This window comes from Ipomoea nil, unplaced genomic scaffold (genome assembly GCF_001879475.1).
Source record: "Ipomoea nil cultivar Tokyo-kokei standard unplaced genomic scaffold, Asagao_1.1 scaffold2826, whole genome shotgun sequence".
In the NCBI taxonomy this organism is placed as follows: domain Eukaryota; kingdom Viridiplantae; phylum Streptophyta; class Magnoliopsida; order Solanales; family Convolvulaceae; genus Ipomoea; species Ipomoea nil.
In genome coordinates, this window is record NW_017619254.1 from 2,361,929 (window position 1) to 2,383,271 (window position 21,343).

At 36.5% G+C, this 21,343-nt stretch overlaps 3 protein-coding genes across 3 annotated transcripts; 2 read left to right on the top strand and 1 right to left on the bottom strand.

The window, feature by feature from the left end:
• Nucleotides 1-177: 177 nt before the first annotated feature.
• On the top strand, nt 178-2,618 carry LOC109158747 (putative receptor protein kinase ZmPK1). Its single transcript, XM_019306645.1, has one exon. The coding sequence runs from the start codon at nt 178-180 to the stop codon at nt 2,605-2,607; it is 2,430 nt and encodes an 809-aa protein (XP_019162190.1). The 3' UTR covers nt 2,608-2,618.
• Nucleotides 2,619-8,268: 5,650 nt separating this feature from the next.
• Nucleotides 8,269-10,894, top strand: LOC109158748 (putative receptor protein kinase ZmPK1). Its single transcript, XM_019306646.1, has 2 exons — nt 8,269-8,810; nt 8,992-10,894. The coding sequence occupies exons 1-2, from the start codon at nt 8,269-8,271 to the stop codon at nt 10,892-10,894; spliced, it is 2,445 nt and encodes an 814-aa protein (XP_019162191.1).
• A 3,969-nt stretch (nt 10,895-14,863) lies between these two features.
• LOC109159238 (BEL1-like homeodomain protein 9) lies at nt 14,864-18,995 on the bottom strand. The gene is made up of 4 exons (XM_019307330.1): nt 17,758-18,995; nt 15,984-16,357; nt 15,814-15,874; nt 14,864-15,730 (listed from the first exon to the last, which is right to left on the bottom strand). The coding sequence occupies exons 1-4, from the start codon at nt 18,679-18,681 to the stop codon at nt 15,230-15,232; spliced, it is 1,860 nt and encodes a 619-aa protein (XP_019162875.1). The 5' UTR covers nt 18,682-18,995; the 3' UTR covers nt 14,864-15,229.
• Nucleotides 18,996-21,343: the final 2,348 nt, after the last annotated feature.

The following is a 21,343-nucleotide window of genomic DNA, read 5'->3' on the forward strand; positions in this document are numbered from 1 at the left end:
TGACACGCAACAGTAGATTAGTTGATAAATTAAATGTTGTGTGTTGAAATTAATTTCAAACGACCAAATGCAAGAATGCATGCGCGCATTCAAGCTCGATCTTCAGGTGTTATTATATAATTAAATCTGCATGTCTAATGTGTTCCTACAAACTCATCAACTCTGATCTTTTCCGCCATGGTTAACCTTCATTGCTTAACCACCTCTCTTCTTATTATCTCCTTCCTCCTCCTCTATTCCTTTCATTCAATTTCAACTGCAGAAGCTAAGCATCTCCTTCATCAGCTGGAAAGAGGCCATTCTCTATCCGTTGAGGATGCAGACTCCACTTTTCTAACCTCCCCAGACAACACATTCTCCTGCGGCTTCTATGGATTGGGAAGCAATGCTTACTGGTTCGCAATATGGTTCACAAATTCCAGGGACAAAACTGTTGTTTGGGTGGCCAACAGGACAACGCCGGTCAATCGCCGCAGCTCCAAGCTGTCGCTCCGAAAAAATGGAGCTTTAACGTTAACTGATGTCGATGGCAAGACCGTGTGGGAGATTACTACCCCTGGAACTAGAGCTAATAGAGCTGAGCTTCTTGAAACTGGGAATCTTGTTCTCAAGAATCCGGAAGGGGATATTCTCTGGCAAAGCTTTGGTTGTCCCACTGATACTTTACTCCCTTCCCAGGTGTTCACCAAGGACTACAAGCTCATATCTCCATTAAGGGAAGGGAGCTTTGAACCGGGCTACTTCAGATTATTCTTTGATGGTGATAACGTGCTAAAGTTGGTATATGATAACCAAGATGTTTCTCGTGAATATTGGCCTGACCCTTATTTTGATGTGTACACCAACGAGAGAACCAACTATAATGGTACTAGAATTGCTTTTCTTGATAATCTGGGAAGGTTTTTCTCTACTGATAGAAGGGAGTATAATTTATACTTAAACGCTAGTGATGCGGGTTCTGGGATCAAGAGGAGGATGAAACTGGACATTGATGGGAATCTCAGAATCTACAGCTTGGATGATTCCACTGGGCTGTGGAAGATAACCTGGCAAGCCCTTCAAAAGCCATGCGGGGTACATGGAACCTGCGGAGGAAATGGTATTTGTAATTATGGTCCAGAGCCCAAGTGTTCATGTCCTCCAGGGCATTTGATGATCAATTCGAGTGATTGGGGAAGAGGGTGTAAGGCTTTGTTCAATACAACAGATTTAATAGCTCAGCCAGTCAAGTTCTTGGAGATTTCTCATCTGGATTACTGGGGATTTGATCTCAACTACTCTGAAACCTCCTCGCTGGAAGACTGCAGGGCTATGTGTTTAGAGGATGAAGGGTGTGTGGCTTTCACTTACTGGAACAATATTGGAGAGATAAGATGTTTCACCAAGAACAGGCTTTTCAACGGCTACAGATCCCCAGATTTTCAGGGAAGTACATTCCTAAAACTCCCCCAAGATCTTCCAGTCCCAGAATCAGGTACAGTGATCCTCAACCGTTCTAACTTGGTATGTCCAGAAAAGGTAGCAGAAGTTATGGTGGGTTCTCCTTCAATGTACGAAGAGAAAACTAGGAAGTTGATATGGGTTTATCTCTACTCGTTTTGTTTAGCAATTGGTGGGGTTGAAGTTTTTGCTTTTGTGTTGGGTTGGTGGGTTTTATTCAGCAAGCATGGGGTTCCAGCTTCAATTGAGAATGGATATTGCATGTTATCCAGTCAGTTCAGGAGGTTCACTTATGCAGAACTGAAGAAGGCAACCAAGAATTTCAAGGTGGAGCTAGGGAGAGGAGGCTCGGGTGCAGTTTACAAAGGCGGTTTGGAAGATGGAAGGGCGGTGGCAGTGAAGAGACTCGGAGATGAGTTTCAAGGAGAAGAACAGTTCTGGGCAGAGATAACCACAATCGGAAAGATCAACCATATGTATTTGGTGAGAATGTGGGGGTTTTGTGCAGAAGGGAAACACCGCCTTTTGGTCTATGAATATGTACAAAATTCCTCACTGGACAAGCACATTTACACCCCAAATTTTCTTGGGTGGAAAGAAAGGTTTGAGGTCGCATTAGGCACGGCCAAAGGGCTTGCATACCTTCACCATGAATGCCTGGAATGGGTGATCCATTGTGATGTAAAACCAGAAAATATACTTCTAACCGGTGACCTCGAACCCAAGATTGCAGATTTCGGGCTAGCCAAGCTTGCTCAAAGAGGCGACCCTGGTTCATATTTCACCAACATTCGGGGAACCAAAGGCTACATGGCTCCAGAATGGGCTCTAAGCCAACCCATCACTGCAAAAGTTGATGTGTATGGTTATGGTGTGGTGATCCTGGAGATGGTGAAGGGTAGTAGGCTCATAAATTGGGTGGTGGAAGAAAGTGAGTTCCAGCAGGAAGCAGATATAAAGAAGTTTTTGTGGGCAATGAAGAGGAAAGTTGAATTAAAAGAAGAGAGGTGGGTGGATGAAATGGTGGATAAGAGACTGGAAGGGAAGTTTAGCAGGAAACAGGCTAAGACACTGATCAAGGTTGGGCTTGCATGCGTGGAGGAAGACAGGAAAATGAGGCCTACAATGGCTTCTGTGGTTCAAATGTTGCTGGAATGTGAAGATTAAATAACAAACAATCCAAATATCAGATATACTATACGGGCCTTAGCTTGGAATCTTGGATACCATTAAAGGGATACCCATAGTTTTCCCTATGATACCTAGCTTATTCTATATTTTTCTTAATGCTTAGCTTGTTAAAGCCCAATGAAACTTTCTAACTGAGTGACAAGATCGAATATAATATAATGTCTAAGTGGCAAATTTTACTATGGACCATGGTCTAAAGAAACGGCACTCGTTCTGTGTAATTAATTACGTTTGAATTGTATAACATATTTAGTTTCATTTTATATATATTGTAGTTTTATTTCAGTACAATTAAAGTTTCATTTTGTTTCAATTACAGTTTCATTTGACATTATACATACAATAGTCTTATTACAGTTAAACCTGTTATTGAATTTCATTTTATACAGACTGTAGTATTATTACAACACCACTAAATTATAATTCTAATTCAACTATGATTTCATTGGACAATATATCATCAAATATGTGAAACTGTTATTTTGTTTCATTTTATATACACTGTAGTTTCATTACAACACACCTAAAATATCATTTTGATATAACTGCAGTTTCATTTGACAATATACACCCAATATGTGAGACATGTTATTCAATTTCTTTTTGTACATACTGTAGTTTCATTTCAGCACAACTAAAATATCATTTCAATTCAACTACAATTTCATTTGACAATATACACTCGATCAATATGTGGACATGCATGTTATTCAATTTCATTTTATACATAATGTAGTTTCATTTCAACACAACTAAAGTATCATTTCAATTCAATTATAGTTTCATTTGATAGTATAAATTAAACGCAATATGTGAGACACGTTATTCAGTTTCATTTTAGATATACTGTAGTTTCATTTTGCTCTGAACAAATCAGAAATACTGAATTTGTTAAATATAATGGTCGTCGTTAAACGGCATCATTTTCGGACCATGGTCCACACAACTACTCCGTATACCTAGTGAAGCTAAGTTAGACAACCTACGATTGTACATTCATCACATAAATACATAAGAGTCAAATGTAAATTTATAATGAATTCACATAAATAAATGTTTAGTCTGTTGAGTATATAATCATTAATGTGAAAAATCCAACTATTAGCTTAGCCTTTTAGTTGAGATGGAGCACATGCTTCAATTTAATCGAGTTATGTATAGTGAGACAAACCATATAGAAGTTTCAATTTAAGGGTTTTTTCTATTTTTATTATTATTTTGGGGGGGGGGGGGGGGGGGGGGTTGGGGGATGTTAAGAAAATGAACATTATGGAGTGACTAGTCAACATTATCAAGTTTCCAACTTACTGTTATCACGTGATGAAAACCATCACAAAGAAACCAATTCAAGGAATAAGAGAACAAAACCCTAGAAACATTCTCCATCACCAAAGAACTAACAAGGAAATTTTATCTCATTATTGCACTTATTGTTCTTCAACAAAATAGTATACTTTGATTTGGTGGTCTAAAATTCTTAATTTTTTTGGTAGAGGTCTAAAATTCTTAATAGTTATCCTTCAAACAACTCTACAACTTACCCCAAATTTATAACTGTCCGATTAGTTGACACATTAATTATTGCTAGTTACCCTTCAAACACTTTAATTTACAACTTACCCCAAATTCATCAACTGCCCGATTGGTTGACACATTAAGTATTGCTTAAAAACAGAATCAAGAAATCTAGAATAAATACAAACTACATCATATTTATATGTAATTATATTCTAACCTACCGACTTTCAAAAAAAAAAATATATATATTCTAACCTACCGTAAATTTATTATTGTAGCTTCATTATGCTTTTCTATCTCGTTGCGCTCCACTCCACTACCATACGCTCCTGCACCTATCATCTCCTAATAAATGTCTCATACACAACAATTATCTTCTCGGTCCTTGATCATTCTTTAAAAAAAAAAAAAAAAACAAATAAATTCAAGCATATGATGGGGTGAGAGTTGACATTTGGGGATTTAGAAAGTTGCTAGAAACGTATATTAGAATTGACTCAGATGGTATACTGTGCTCCCTATTCGCTCGACCTCATCAAACATGCAGATTTTCTTGTGTCTGCCTTTTTATTAATTTGAATATGCAATTCAGTTAAAAAGACCGAAAAAAAAATGGCGCAAATGCACGGTACGGTACCTATATATTCTTAACTTCATCAGATTCATATATATCCCAGGAAGCAAGCTCTTATATTTATTACGGAGTAGATTGATCTTTCCATACAGCAATCACTATGTATTATTTCATGAAGAATATTTTTGTACGCACACGGACTTAACTCAATGGTTCAATATGCAGTATTTTGGAGAATTATAAGAATATTATTTCCAATAACATTTATTTCTGAGCTTTGAATTAATGTTAAAGAACATCTCTGAGCTTTGAATTGTGAGGCAGGCACAAGTTTCAATTTCATTTATATTTGTAAAGAAAAACGATAACGTAATATTAGGATCACATTATTATATTACTCGTGACTTATTGAGTCAAGTCTAATTAATGAGATCGAAAATATCAATCTAAGAAGAGCTAGGTCTAGTTTAGACGGTCTTATAAGATCAAATATATCAATATATCCAACGCTACAAAGATTTGGTTGAGCACGTCGAGGTTAAATTAGTACTTATTGCTTTGGGTGAAGTCCTTCTTGTGACATAGTTGGTTAAGGATCATAATTAGGTAAATCAGTTTAGGTTGTCCATAGTTAGTCGGTTCAAACCAAGAACACCAATAGATCAGACAACTCTCATGCGAAGTCAAATTTGGAACCTTGAAAGCTTAACACTTGTTAGCACGGCCAGAGACTTGAAGGTCGAGTCTAGCATCGTATCATCGGAACGTGACACTAACTGCTACGCAAGTATAAGAAATAAAATTGTGTTTTCACTACCAGCTATAACTTTAGACATAGTGGTAAAGCGTTTGATCTGAAAATGAGTATCAGAATTAGGGCTGTTAACGAACCGAACATAAACGAACAGAGGTTGTTCGTGTTCGTTTGTTAAGGAATTTGGAGTGTTTCTGTTCGTGTTCGTTTGTTAAGGTTTTTGAAAATCTTGTTCGTGTTTGTTTGTTAAGCATTCGTTAGTGTTTGTTAACGTTCGCGAACACGTTCACGAACGTGTTCGTTAACGTTAACGAACATGTTCGCGAACGTGTTTGTTAATGTTTGTGAACACATTCGCAAATGTGTTCGTTAACGTTAACAAACATGTTCATTAACAAACACGTTCATGAACGTATTTATTTACGTTCATGAACACTTAATAAACAAACACATGCACATGTTCATGATCACAATTCGTTCGTGAACAATAAATAATCTACGTTCACGAACAATAATCAAACAAACAATACAACTACTGAACTACATAACTAATATAATATAATAGAGTTAATTATCAAAATGGTCCCTTGACTATAGCAAAATTACCAATTTGGTCCTTTACTATTTTTTTAAACCAATTAAGTCCCTCAACTTTAAAAACTTTAACCAATTTGGTCCTCCGTTTGTTTGACCGTTAGTCAACCGTTAACTTGGGATCAAATTGGTAATTTCGCTATAGTCAATGGACCATTTTGGTAATTAACTTTAGGGGTGGGAAACTCGATTTAGTTTTCTCGAATTGAACCGTACCGAACCGAACCGAATACCGTTTGATTTTTTTTTTAAAATATAATAATAATAATAATAATAATAATAATAATAATAATAATAATAATAATAATAATAATAATAATAATAAATAAATAAATAAATTTAAAGTAAATCCAAGTCCCTTGCTACTTGCTCTACCGTTCGGTTCGAGTTTTTAACGAACCGTTCGGTATACAAAAATCTATTACCGTTCGGTTGTTCGGTATATTACCGAATCTAACTAGTTTGGTACGATTCGGTTTGAAAAAACTTAACGGAATTGCCCACCCTTAAAGTTAATTACCAAAATGGTCCCTTGACTATAGCAAATTACCAATTTGGTCCCAAGTTAACGGTTGACTAACGGTCAAACAAACGGAGGACCAAATTGGTTAAGATTTTTAAAGTTGAGGGACTTAATTGGTCAAAAAAATAGTCAAGGACCAAATTGGTAATTTCGCTATAGTCAAGGGACCATTTCGGTAATTAATTCTAATATAATATAATATAATATAATATATATGTTTGTGAACATGTTCGCAAACATTATTAAACGAACACAGACGAGTTTGTTCACGAACATTATTAAACGAACATAAACAAGCTTGTTCACGAACATTAGTAAACGAACACAAACGAGCTTGTTCGCGATCTCTTAGCAAACGAGCTTACAACTGTTCAAGCTCTGTTTCTTTATTAACCGAGCTCTAAATTTTGTTTGTTAATGTTCGTTTACCTTAACAAACGAACATAAACGAACGCTTACCGAACACGAACACGAGTAATTTGCCGAAAGCTCTGTTCACTAACACCCCTAATCAGAATAGGTCACGAGTGCATATATACTATGTAGTTAAGGCTGATAGGTCCTTGAAAGTATGAGGAAATAAATTAAAGTAGTGCTTGATCCTGATTCAGTGTTGGGATAGTACCGTGTATCGAACAATATAATTTTACCACGAGTTAATAAAAATTCATCTAATATAAATACACCAAAAAAATCTAATAGAATAATGACACCCTATATAATAAATATTAAGGGGTGATTTTTATGAAGAAATGTAACATTATTATTCTAAAGAATTGAAGAGTAAGAGAAATAAACCCTAGAAACACTCTCCCGAAAGGAAATTGTCCCCCATTGCACTTGCTGTATTTAAATAAAATAGAACGAATGAACAATTTGACTTGGTGGTCCAAAATCTTAAAATTACCCTAGAAACACTCTACATCTTTGCCCAAAATTTTCAACTGGTTTACATGCACATCCATTGTCTTTTCAAAATGCCTTCTTCATAATCTTAAAAAAATTCAAGCCTACAATAATTAATATATGGTGGAAGAAAGCTACAATCCAGTTAAAATGAACATACATATATATAGTTAAAAAGAAGACATCATCGTACTTTATAATATATTATATATCTTTAATTTCATCCCAGAAAACTAGCTGACACATTTATTTGATCATTAATTTCATTCTTCTTCCAAAAGACTGAACCCCAACTCTGATCATTAATTTCATGCATACATTGCATGCCGGCCATACAGCTAGCTATCAGCCTATCACTATCATTTCAAACATTACATCGATCGCCCCCACATGGACTGGAATTTAGAACTCAAATTCTAGAAGGATTATCTAGCTAGTCTTCTTTTCCTCAAAATAAAAATAAAAAATCTAGCTAGTCTTCTATCAAGAAAGTAGAAATAGTCAAGGACAATTAAGCCGGCCAGCCAAGTTAATTACTTATTACAATATTACAAGTAGTTCAATCAACTCTTAGTGAGAGTTGGTCAATTATGAATTAAATAACTTAGGCTAGTTTGTCATTTGCTGGTTAAGGTCATAACGTGGGGTTATAGAATTTTCACGTAACTCAAAAAAAAAAAAAAAGTTAGGCTATATATACATGCAACCTAATTGGTTTTTCTCATACCATAAACCTAATAGAATTCATTCACTTCTTTCAATTCAGCCATGATGAAGCACCAATGCACCATAATGAGCTCTTTTGTTTTAGCCTTTCTAGTTTTCTCTTCCCATCATTCAGAAGCAAAGTCTGAGTTGGAAAGGGGCGATTCTTTATCCGTTGAGGGTGGTGAATCAGATTTTCTAACCTCCCCAGACAAAACATTCACCTGCGGTTTCTTAGGATTGGGCAGCACCAATGCCTACTGGTTTGCAATTTGGTACACCAATTCCAGGGACAAAACCGTTACCTGGGTGGCCAACAGAGACAAACCTGTCAACAGCCAAGGTTCAAGGTTGTCGCTCAGAAAAGATGGAACCATGACAGTTTCTGACGTGGATGGCACCGTCGTGTGGGTGACTGACACCATATCAGATGACGTCCATAGAGCTGAGCTTCTTGATACTGGAAACCTTGTCCTCCGGGATCCGAACGGCGAAATTCTCTGGGAAAGTTTCAGTTTTCCCACTCATACTTTACTCCCTCATCAAGAGATCAGAAAGAACTATAGATTCACCTCTCATTTAAGAAATGGGAGCTTTGAACCAGGGTACTATTAAGGATTAATTGTATTATTCCTTTTATATTTGCTGTATTATTTAGTTTTCAGGTTGTTACAGTAGCTCCCCTTTAGAATTAGTTCATTTTAACTTGGTTCCACCTTTTTCTAACTTCAGGACTATAAATAGCCAGTACTTCTGATGACATATATGATTTTCTCACCTTTACAGGTACTACAGTTTCTACTTTGACAGTGACAATGTTCTGAAATTGATCTATGATGGGCCTCAGGTTTCAAGTATTTATTGGCCTAATCCAAGAATTGACATATACGCAAGTGGGAGAACCAGCCAAAACAGTTCCAGAATTGCTTCCTTTGATGACATGGGAACGTTTTCATCGAGCGACTTTCTGCACTTCAATAGTACTGACATGGGAGCTGGGATCAAGAGAAGGATGACAATGGACAATGATGGGAACCTCAGAATGTACAGCTTGGACGATTCGACGGGGACATGGGAGATAACATGGCAGGCATTTCAACAAACATGTGATATACATGGGACATGTGGAAGATTTGGTATTTGCGAATATTCACCGGCTTCACAACCCAGGTGTTCATGTCCCCCAGGGTTTGTGGTAGCTAATTCAAGTGACTGGAGGGGAGGCTGTAGGGCTTTGTTCAATGAAACAGCTTTAATGGCTCAGCCAATCAAGTATTTGGAGATTTCTCACACTGATTACTACGGGTTTGATCTTAACAACAGCCAAATGTCTCTGGAAGACTGCAAGGCTTTGTGTAGAGAAGATGATCGTTGTCGAGCATTTACCTACAGGAAAATTGGGGAAGCAAAATGTTACACCAAAAGTGTGCTTTACAATGGGTACAGATCTCCAGATTTTCAAGGGAGTACATATCTAAAACTCCCCAGGAATTTGACACCACCAGAATCAAATTCTGCAATTCTCAAACCTTCTGATGTAGTATGTCCCTCGATCGTAGAAGAACTTCTTGTTCGTTCTCATTACGAAACGAAAACTAGGAAGGTGAGATGGGTTTATCTCTACTCGTTTTGTTCAGCCCTGGGTGGGATTGAAGTTCTTGTGATTCTGTTGGGATGGTGGGCTTTATTCAGCAAGCATGGGATCCCAGCTTCACTGGAGAATGGATATTCCATGTTATCCAGTCAGTTCAGGAGGTTCACTTATGCAGAACTCAAGAAGGCAACCAAGAATTTCCAGGAAGAACTAGGGAGAGGCGGCTCGGGGGCTGTTTACAAAGGCGTTTTGGGAGATGAAAGGGTGGTGGCAGTGAAGAGACTTGGGGATGAGTTTGAAGGAGAAGAACAATTCTGGGCAGAGATGACCACAATCGGTAAAATCAACCACAGGAATTTAGTGAGAATGTGGGGTTTTTGTGCAGAAAGGAAACACCGCCTTTTGGTCTACGAATTTGTACAAAATTCGTCACTGGACAAGCACATTTATACCTCAAATTTTCTTGGTTGGGAAGAAAGGTTTGAGGTCGCATTAGGCACGGCCAAAGGGCTGGCATATCTTCACCATGAATGCCTGGAATGGGTGATCCATTGTGACGTGAAACCAGAAAATATACTTCTCACCATCGACTTCGAACCCAAGATTGCAGATTTCGGCCTGGCCAAGCTATCTCAAAGAGGCGACCCTGGATCATATTTCACCAGAATTCGAGGGACAAAAGGTTACATGGCTCCCGAGTGGGCTCTAAACCAGCCTATCACTGCAAAAGTAGATGTCTACGGTTACGGCGTGGTGATCCTGGAAATGGTGAACGGGAACAGGATCTCCAGATGGGTTGCGGAAGAGGGTGACGATGATCCCCAGGAAACAAACATGAAAAAGTTTGTCATGGCAGTGAAAGGGAAAATAGAATCTGGAGAAGAGACATCATGGGTGGATGATATAGTGGATAAAAGACTGGAAGGGAAGTTCAGCAGGTGGCAGGCTAAGACACTGATCCAGGTGGGTCTTTCATGCGTGGAGGAAAACAAGAACTTGAGGCCTACAATGGCTTCGGTGGTACAAACGCTGCTGGAATGTGTAAACGAAACGGCGGCATTACAAATTTCAGACGTAGTCCCATGCAGCATTTGAGAAGTGTTTCTTTCTGTGTTGGCAATATTTGTCATTTGTGTTTCCATGCTGATGCTTTTTAGCCCTTTAGGAAGAATATGTAGTTGTTATACATTGTACCATAGACTTTTTTTGGATCATTGTATAGGTATATTGTCATATAAAACTGTAGCAGAATAATATAATATTGTGTGCAATGTGCTGTCTGCTGTGTCATTGAGTCACCCCTGGTTTAATTTCTATCCTCTCAAATGTTTCGTCGAGTCGGGGTGTGGGGCTCTTGGGGTTGGGGATTCAACCTTTTTATGGGAGAAGAAGAAAATGGTGTTTTTTTTGTTGTTGTTTGGTTCTTAAAATTCATTTTTTATTGAAAAATGAATTCCTCACATTTGAATGCTATGGTTTTTTTTTTAGTACTACTATTCCATGACAATGCATTATCGGTTCATAACTACTTTCTCAACTCGGTGAAGCACAAAGAATCAATACCTTCTCCACTGAATGCTATGGTGGTTAGTTTAGATATTTCTCGTTTACTCGATTGTAGAATTTAATTAATTTTCATCTAAATTTTACAGGTGATAAATACAATATTTGAAAAATTAAATTAAATATTAAAGACTAGAAAAAGAAACTCCTTGTTAAAAAAGTAAATGTGACTTTCCCCAGCCCTAAATAAAATTTAAATTAATCCCAAAATCTTTTTTTTTTTTTTTTTTTTGGTTTTGTTAAAGCAATAGTGAAGTTAATTTCAATTTCTTAACTCATGGGTTGTAAATGAGATGATGTAAAGTTCTTTCCTCTTAACTACATATCTCAGGATTAATTCGAATTATCTCAGAATTATTTCGAATTTCATAATGTATAAAGTATGAATAAGATGACGTGAATCTCTTTCTTGACTAAATCTCTCTCCTATAAAAAAATTAATGTGACGAACACTTTACCCTTTAATTGAGTCGGCCTGATACAAACAAGAATTAGTTTAAGTATTGTACGAAGAACGAACTTTAAGGCGTATTTTATAATTAGAACCTACACAAAATACCTTGTGCTCTAATTAAATTAAAAAAAAAAAAAAAATCTCAGATTTGAGCACTAAAATGCATCTACTGAGACCCTACCTGACAGCTTACAGCTGAGGAAACCTGTGGTATTAAAAGTATTCTCGTACGTCTCAAAATAAATTATGACCCAAAAAAAAAAAAAAAAGTAGGAACCTATTTCAGCCTTTGGCCCAAAAACAGTGGATTGGGTCCACCGGTATATCCAACCCCATAATTGTTGCCCACTTCTTTTGGGCGACCCTAGAGTCATTGTACCTTTGGTGAATCCAATAAATGTGTTCACTGATAGGCCTAGTGGCCAACTTTTCTTTTCTCCAATTATTATTGTATGAATAATAAATAAAAAGTATATTTTTTATATTTTTACATTTTTTTAAAAAGGCTCTTCTTCCTGGTCGGCCATCGCTCGGGCAATAACATCTATTTGCACAGGAGTGAGCGGTACTATAGGCAATGGCGGTGGTCGAGGCACCGAGTCCTCTTCCTGTCCCCGTGAGTTCTGCTGACTCCCTTGTTCCCACGGATCCAAACCTGCGTTTCGTGCGCTACGACTTCCCGTGGCATGGCTCTGTTCTCCCACTATAGTTTCGATCTCTTGTTCCTGTCGACTTCGCTCTTCGGATGCTTTCTGAATTCGCTTAGATCAAAGAGGTAAACGCGACCTTTTGTCACGTCCCCACAGACGGCGCTAGTGTTGGTTTTAGGATTTTTGGGCCCAAGGAGGTCCAACATAACCGTGGTTAGTAGTTTCACCTTTCAAACAAACTATGAGACTTACAAGGAGAATAGCTATGACTTTCCGTATATTTCTTGTGTAATCTTTGAACAATTCGACTTGGCCCCCTTTTACATTCTCAAAGGATCCCTTTTATAATGGGTCACCCTTACTAATTCTAAATGCGTGCATTAAAGTGCCATAATGTGGCCTTATTAAACTTAGGAGCCGTTGGACTGCCGTTACTAGGCCTCCCAACAGCCTATTTGACCGAGCCTTGAAGAGGCTCTTAAATGCCAACTAACGGCTACCTTGCTGAGCCGACCCCTTGCTCACGCCGATCTCCTGGGCTCGTTTATGGCTATCTCTGGGCTTTCTTTTCTCTTTGTTGGGGCCGGTCTTCCGTGGGCCCAATCTTCATCCCTTCCTTTCTTCTTTCTTCTTCGGGCCCTAGGCCCATTGGGTCCGTACCCCATTAGTCCACACAATAATTTGCCTCTTTTCTCCTTTTTTTTTTTCCGAAAACTTATAAAAATAGGTGTCTAATATTAATACTTTATATTAAAAACTTTAGATTTATTTAAATTTTAGATTTTTATATTATTGAAAATAATAATAATGTAAAATATTTTTATAAATTTGATATTTCTATTTAATGAAATAACTAATTTATAACTCTGATATATAATGACTATATTATTATTATTATTATTATTATTATTATTATTATTATTATTATTATTATTATTATTATTATTATTATTATTATTGAAGAACATAAGAAAATATATGATAGATGCATAACAATAGTAGAAAAAGATAACGAAACTTATAGTCTTATAACAGCAGGGGTATGTTTGTCCAAAAAATTTGTATAATACAACTCTTATTGCATAAAGTTTATTTAAAAAAAAAACGTAACAGAAAAACGGACATAAATGAAATGTATAACCTCCATTCACACTATCTCTCTATATATATTAAAGCAAAATGCTCAAATTGCTACTTAAATCTCTATCTCTCTATATATATTAAAGCAAAATGATTAGGGAAAAATTTTTCCCTCCAAAGTGTTAAAGCATTTATTGTATTCACATTAGTTTATAAATTCATGTAATTTTAATTACAAATCAACATCAACATCAACATACCAAGGACATTGTGGTTCGCTGGTATTTGGTTGCTCCCTTATGTGGGAGGTTTAAGGTTTGAGCTTTGTTGTAGGCGTAGATTGAATATGCGAATATATTCTCCTTCCATTGTAATTAAAAAAAAAAAAAAACTATCATTACTTTATAAACTCCAAAATGCTAATTCAAAAAGCTTTTCAAAATGTCACATCACTAAATCTGTAATTATTCACTATTTACTCTAAATCCATTCAATTTTTTCTCTTCTTATAATAATAAAAGAAAAAGACATTGTTTTCATATTATACAAAACTAGTATTTTCACCCGTGCGATGCACGAAATGGAATTGTTGTAATATATTAAGAATATTTAAATCGATATATAATTATTTAAGAGTTAATTTCACCCGAGGTCGCTTATCTTTCCTGACAATTCCAAATTTAATCCTAGGCTATTAATTATTAATTATTACAATTTATTCTATGTTATAATTATTACGTTAATATTCTTACTATTATTATTAACACTTAATTACTTTTAGACATTATTTTTACCACTTATTATTATTATTATTATTATTATTAGTTTATTTTCAAATTCTGTTAGTATATAATGGCCGTGAGTCACAATAATAATATAACAATAATTGATTTCTATTTTTCAATTCGTACAATAATTCTGGGTTAAAATTTTATAGGAATTGTATAAATTACAATAGGAATTGTATTACACTATTTTATAATATTAGAATAGAATTTTAACCCAGAATTATTGTACGAATGGGAAAGTAGAAATCAATATATTTTATTAGGTAGAGATATTTTTTAAGAATTATTAAAATTTCAGGATTTTGTTTTAATATATAGTATAGAGTATAGATTACAATAGGAATCAATAAAAGAAAAAGACATTGTTTTCATATTATACAAAATTAAAATGAAATTGAAGCAAGAATGATAAAGAGAGATGAGATGAAAAGACTAGATAGCATGCACAAAATTTCATTATTTGCATGATCCCATTCCCTACATGCTACAACAAGAGCAACCTTACCAATTCCGAAGTCCAAACATACACTTAAAAAGGTTTTAAGAGTTCATAATTTCAACCCACTCTTTTGGACACTTTGCCTAGGATTACATACCTTGTCTGGGCAAAAAATTGAGCAGCTATATATTCATTGCTGCAAAGATACATCATTGAATAAAAGCAAGCAATCATTTTGGGTGGACATATTTATGGCTGTTATTCATCACAGCAGAACTAACATCCCTTTTTTTTTTTTTTTTTTTTTTTTTATCAGAAAGCTGCAATCTCAGAAAGGCCAGTCAGTTTTGGATAATATGCTTGATCATCATCATAAAATATGAAATTGAAGCCTAATCTAGTTTCTATAGCAAATTCATGGCTGACCCATGGCGGGCGGCAAGCAAAACATTATGGTTATCCTCCGATGATGTCTCTTCCGAATTGCGTGTTTTGCGCTTCGAACCCAGACAGTACAAATCCTTCGCTGCTTGCATCCAGCCCGAAGCGCTGGGCGGCGTTCACCGGGAAGGAATCCGACAAACCAAGCTCGTTGTTTTGGTGAAGGCCCAGGGTTAAGGAGACGCTGCTGCTTCCGCCGGCGGCGGCGCCGATTCCCAGGCGAGAGTGGTGCGACAAATTGCCGTACGATAGATCCATCGCCGCCTCATCGCCCCCCATGAAATTCTCAGCCTCGTTCCGTGTTCGCTTTGTCGGAAGTTCTTGAATTTGGTGCATGGACGCCGATGCATCTTCACAGGCCACAGAATTCCTCATGCTTAAATGCTCGCTTGGATTGTTTTGATTCTGTTCTTTGGTTTGTGAATTCTTTTGCGCTTGCCGCGTTTCCAGATTGTGAATCTCTTCCACCATTGGCTTCCATAGTCTAACCCTTGCATTGATGAACCAGTTAGACACCTGTTTCATCATCAACAACAAAGAATCCTTCAATTCCCAACAAAGTTTAGAAGCATTAATTTGAAAAAGAATTGAATGCTTACCTGATTTCTCGAGAGACCTGTCTGTTTAGCCAACATTATCTTGTCTGTGTCTGTGGGATAACTGCAAAGGTGACAATATCAATTGTATTAAGTAAAGATATGAACTTTATGTCTTCAAAACAAAATCCCAGAACAGGCTACCAGATTTGATGAAGTAACATATAACTTACGGGTGGAGAAAGTGATCAAACAACCATGCCCTGAGCACGGTGACTGCACGTTCTGGTAACCCCCGTTGGGGACGCCAGACAGGCTGATGTTCCATTAACCCAGCGTTACGAATAGCTGTGCTTTGGAAATAAAGTCCTTTCCCCAGATTTTCAGAGCTGGGAGAGGCTTCTCCCTCGTAATTCATATGGCCTTGCGATTTGCCTATAAACTGCAGCTGCTCAGTTATGGCGTCTTTCAAGCATCTGAAATGCTTCGACATGGCTTTCAGTGCTAAGTTTGCAAAGGGTGCTGCATTGTTTAGTCCAGCAACGGATTCAAAAGACGCAACAACTGCTTGCAGCTGTTGGTAGTACTGCTTATACCTCCTGTAAACCTATTGTAGATGAAAGGTGTTCAATAATCAAACACAAAAAGATTCAAACTTTATTACCTAACTTTATGAATAATGCATTTATGTAAACACCCAGAACCTGAAACTTTATTGTTAAGCTACAACCAAACCTTATTAACAGCCAGCATTCCAAAGATCCTATAAGAAATCTACAACCTAAAGGGTGCTTATTTATATGGAACATAAGCAGCATTTTCTTGGTGGTTTCAATCCCATACCCCTCACGAAATCAGCAAGAGTTCAAGATTTTGTCAAATTTCATCAGCAATGGCATATTAATCAGTATAACTTGGTGAAACAAGAGATCAAGTTCCTGATTACAAATACTCCAGATTATTATGTTTGCCCGAGGAAATAAAAATGCTCTGGAAAAGAAAAAAAGAATGCCCAGAGACCAAAGTGAACAATATAAAATGGAGGGCATAAACAAAGTTTGAGAATAATCTTCTCCCAGAGCATAAATAAATCTATGCAAAGATAATGGCAGTGAGCATTCCACAATGAGAAAAATATAGTGCAGAAAAGACAGTTGCAAGTACCTTTCTTCCTATAGCTGGGATAGTTGTGTGGAGAATAAACGTTTAGAAATTGATTCCTTCAATAACTTTTTGTACAAAATAAACACCAAACTTAGTGACATTATCACCTGTTACAACTCTTTCTTATATTGTCAGACACTTTATGGCACCGATCTTCGTGCATATATTCCCCCTAATCACCTTTTCCCAAAAGACGATTTAATGATCCAAAACAACTTCAGTACAGCCTAAAACATAAGCATCTATGGCTTGCATGGAATAAATATGGCTAAGAAAGCTAGCAGTTCAACTCAGGCTTATTAAGCTTCTTGATTTTACCCGGTCAACTATGGTAACCTAAGCCGGTTTACTTCTTTGGTACTTTGTCGGCTAGGGTTGCAAGGCAAAGATTACACGGGTTTCACTTGTCACTCAAAAATTAAATAAAATAAAATAAAATAAAGCTAGCACTTGATCATATTCTCCTATGACTCTAAGTCATGCAACACCACAAATTGGATATTGCATGTTGGTAAAGGCAATGAATTGATGCATTACTTTAAAGAATCACAGCATCCACAATAATGAAAAAAGTTGGAATTCATATAGAAAACTAGATAAGTATAGCCATATGAATCAAATGAAAAATCACATCAATGGGAAGAATTGAAGATACTTAACACAAAACTGCAACTATTTGGTTAAAGGGCACAGAAATAGCAAGCTGAAGTTTGACATTGAACAGTAGCTATATAAATTATTGGAGGCAGAAAACCACAGTAGATGCATAAAGTTGAAGCTTAAAGAAAACGACAACCGGAAGTGAATAATAATAATACTCCATAGATGAAGATGAAATACTACCTCATCTAGCATTGAAATTAACCTGGATTTCTTCCTCCTGTGCTCACCTCCATCATTAGAATTTGGAGAATCATCAACCAGAGTTTCCATGGAAGGGTCCATCAAAGCTGAATCAGCTTCCAGCTTCTCAGCATAAACACCCCTAACCACATCACAAACCTCCTCCAACAACTGCTGAGCAGGCTTCAAGAATCTAGAACCCTTCAAGATTGAGGCGTAGCCTGTGAAGGGCCCAGGCACCCCAGAACAGGTCCGTGACAGCTGGTCAGCATCATGATTATTGTAAGTGGAGCAGTTACTGCCCACGCCATCACCATGAATGCTAGAAACCAGAAGCCCAGAGGTCATTGAGGCGTCATATCTTTGCAGATTGAGCTCCAGAGGAAGACTGGCGCTTTGGTGTTGGTGAGTGTGATGTGAGGACAAAGTCAAAGATAAACCTTGACCTCTTATAGTAGGAGTGGTAGCCTCGTGAGCACCTGGCGTCACTGACAAAGGCTCCGGTTTGTACACCACGGTAACCTCCCCACCATGGAAAGAATTATTATCATGAAACCTAAGGTTGTGCGGAGGGGCGGCGTAGAGAAACGGGTTTCTGGTGATTTCTTGATTTAAGTGGAGAGGAACAGAAGATTGCGGATCCATATACATAGTGGGCGGGGAGAAATTAGTGGCGCCACTCATCAAGCTCGCACCTTTACCAGTGTGGTGGTGCTTATTGTGATCAGAGAGAAGTGGGTGGTGGCCATGGAGTGTGGCGCAGGTTAGCAAATCTGAAGGGATGACAGGTGGATCATAAAGAGGGGCCAAACCTGCGCAGCCATGGAGATTATCCACGCACTCTGGGTGGCTCTGAACCAGGACTCTCAGCTTATCTCTTCGGCTTTGTTGTGGGACATGATATGGCTCAAATCCCTCAGCCATCACTCACTCTCTATAACCTCTCCCTTCAACTAAAAAGATAGTAAAAAAGAAAGGAACAGTCTTTCTAATCGTCACTGTAGAGAGATCATGTGGTTAGAGAGAGACGAAAACAGTGATGTTTCTGGCGCAGATGGGAGGAATCCGACACAATCACCTCCGACGTAGAGAGATATAGAGAGAAATTAAAGAAAGCAAGAAATAGAGAGAGAAAGAGAACACATATAGAAATAGAGAGAGAAATGAGATTTTCTTTGGTGGTTGTATTTCTTACAGCTCTGATGACTGATGCCAAGCAGTGGCCGGTGAATGGGCGGGATGAAAGCAAAGCATGGGGATGCGAGGGGAACAAGAAGACCGGCTAGCTCCGGTAATAATTGACCCTGTTTCCTATCCTAAATTTAACAATACAATTATATAATTATCTTTTTTTTTTTTTTTTTTTTTTTTTTTGTGTTTGTCGTTTACCTTTACTTCCCCTTTAGTTTTTCAAGTTTCAACATACACATTTCAAAGATCCAATGCCCAACTTACCCTCACATTTTATGTATTATCATATTATATCATGTCCATTCACATATTTTATAATTTATCAAATATCAGTATGCATGGTCATGGTTTGGGTATACTTTGATATTTTCTTACCAAAAAATAAAATAAAATAATTACACGAAACTAAACCACAAACTAACCATCAATTGCATGGCCCAAATTGTTAAAAGTATAATACTTAGAATTTTTTAATTTATAGGAAAATCAATATACAGTTCCCTCAAATAATCAAATTTGAAATCTAGTGGTTATTAAGGTAATTGTTCGACTGTGGGAATAACTTAGTTGGTTCAATCGATCACTTAAAAGTTGTACTATACTGGAAGAATTTAACTGACAAATAAATTTAGAGACTGGACTAAGTAACTCACGATTTATGTTTTTCGACGAGTCTTGGTGGGGAGTTATGAAAGTGAATGTTGTAACTTGTAAGGAAAAGGGTGAGGAGCACTAAATAGGGCAGTGGATGTCGTTGGTCAAAGCAGTACTCTGGCGAGGGAGGCCCAGAAGCTAGCAGAAGGGCAGAATTGAAGCAATGGAGAAAAAAGAAAATACTAGATGAATTCTCATTTTATACTCTCAATTTTTACTTCTACACATAGAATCTTGATATAGATATTTGTATTGAAATCTACATGAAAAAAAGTATTTCATCAGTGCTCGTCACATCAGAAAGAAAAATTTAAGAGTCTATATAGTAGAACTCAAAATGTTGGAACTGAGAGTACGCCAACGCCATATCTCTGGCGAAGATGAATGGATGGATGGATGGAAAACACATCATATGATGAGACACGTTGAACTAATAATCAGATGTGGCCGGAAGAGAATTCATTGTAGTGATCAATTGAGTCAAGGTCATTGGTCATCATCACAAACATTTTTTTATTTTTTACTCCGTACGTAACAACCTCAGTATTTAAACCACGCAAAAAGGTAAAAGAATGATTATATATCTCGCCACGTTCCAACTACTTGAGAGCAACAACTAAGAGCCAAGCCTGTTTTGGAAGGTTGACGAGATTAATTAATTATACTAATCACTCTTAGCTTCATTAATTACACTACTTAAGTTTTACCTTGTCTTCTTCTCAACACCATTACATATGCTTTCAACCAGTATAGGTAGAGCTAGGTAGCTTACACCCAATCTTGTGGAGATAATTTTCATTCTTTTCATAATTGCTCCTACTTGCTAATTCCTATCCTATTCATTATGCTCCGTCCAATACAAAACTAACCTCGTACTTGCTTCAATTATTTTTCAATTTTTAATCATTATTTATATATATCAACTTCAATTTACATTTTATTGTTTAATTTTTAGACAAGAAACGAAACTCGCGACTACTACATGATGATGTGTACGGAATAAAAAAAAAATGTAAACCAATAAGTCGCTCTCATTGAAAAGCGAATTTATAACCTTGCAATCTAACCAACTTTATTGAAGTTATATATCTTTTTTTTTTCAATAATTAATAAGATGGAGAAAGTGTACTTTTAAAGTTTTAATACTTTCAATTATAATTATAGTATACATTTAGTTATCCAATTATTTGTACTGTGGTGTCGATTTAGTTCACTAGCTCGTTGCGAGATATTGAATTTGAGTTTTGAATTTAGAGTATTGTTAAAAATCTGTCACCCCACTAAAAACATGTAGATTATCTTTTTTAGTTGAGAAATAATGATTTATTGTGATTTAATTTTTTTTATACTTAAGTCTTCGCCCTCATGTTCTCGACTCTAGATATATCAAAATTCTAAAACTTCTAAATACTTTTTAATAGTCAAGCATCTTGTGCTTAGATGACATGTAGTGACATCTCCCATATGGGAGGTCATGAGATCGAACATGAGAGTGATACTACAATGTAATAGAGTCAGTAGCATTCAAAAAAATACTTTTTAATAGATATTTGTTAAAAAAAAAAATCTAATATGTTATAAATTAATTTAGGAAAACAATATTTAAATTTATGCGGAAACCAAACATAAACTCGAAACAACCCATTAAAGTTGGAAAAAAAAAAAGATGAAATGCTAATTCGACCACCTGGTAATGATGAGATGATTTATATACACTGAAATAGTATAGATTTGGTACGCA

Excerpts from the sequence above, each read along its gene's own strand:
- LOC109158747 (XM_019306645.1), top strand. The coding sequence starts at position 178 with ATGGTTAACCTTCATTGCTTAACCACCTCTCTTCTTATTATCTCCTTC.
- LOC109158748 (XM_019306646.1), top strand. The coding sequence starts at position 8,269 with ATGATGAAGCACCAATGCACCATAATGAGCTCTTTTGTTTTAGCCTTT. Across the intron at positions 8,811-8,991 it reads AATGGGAGCTTTGAACCAGG|GTACTACAGTTTCTACTTTG; the intron begins GTACTATTAAGG and ends TCACCTTTACAG.
- LOC109159238 (XM_019307330.1), bottom strand. The coding sequence starts at position 18,681 with ATGGCTGAGGGATTTGAGCCATATCATGTCCCACAACAAAGCCGAAGA. Across the intron at positions 16,358-17,757 it reads TAATTTCAATGCTAGATGAG|GTTTACAGGAGGTATAAGCA; the intron begins GTAGTATTTCAT and ends CATCTACAATAG. Across the intron at positions 15,731-15,813 it reads CAGGTCTCTCGAGAAATCAG|GTGTCTAACTGGTTCATCAA; the intron begins GTAAGCATTCAA and ends ATGATGAAACAG.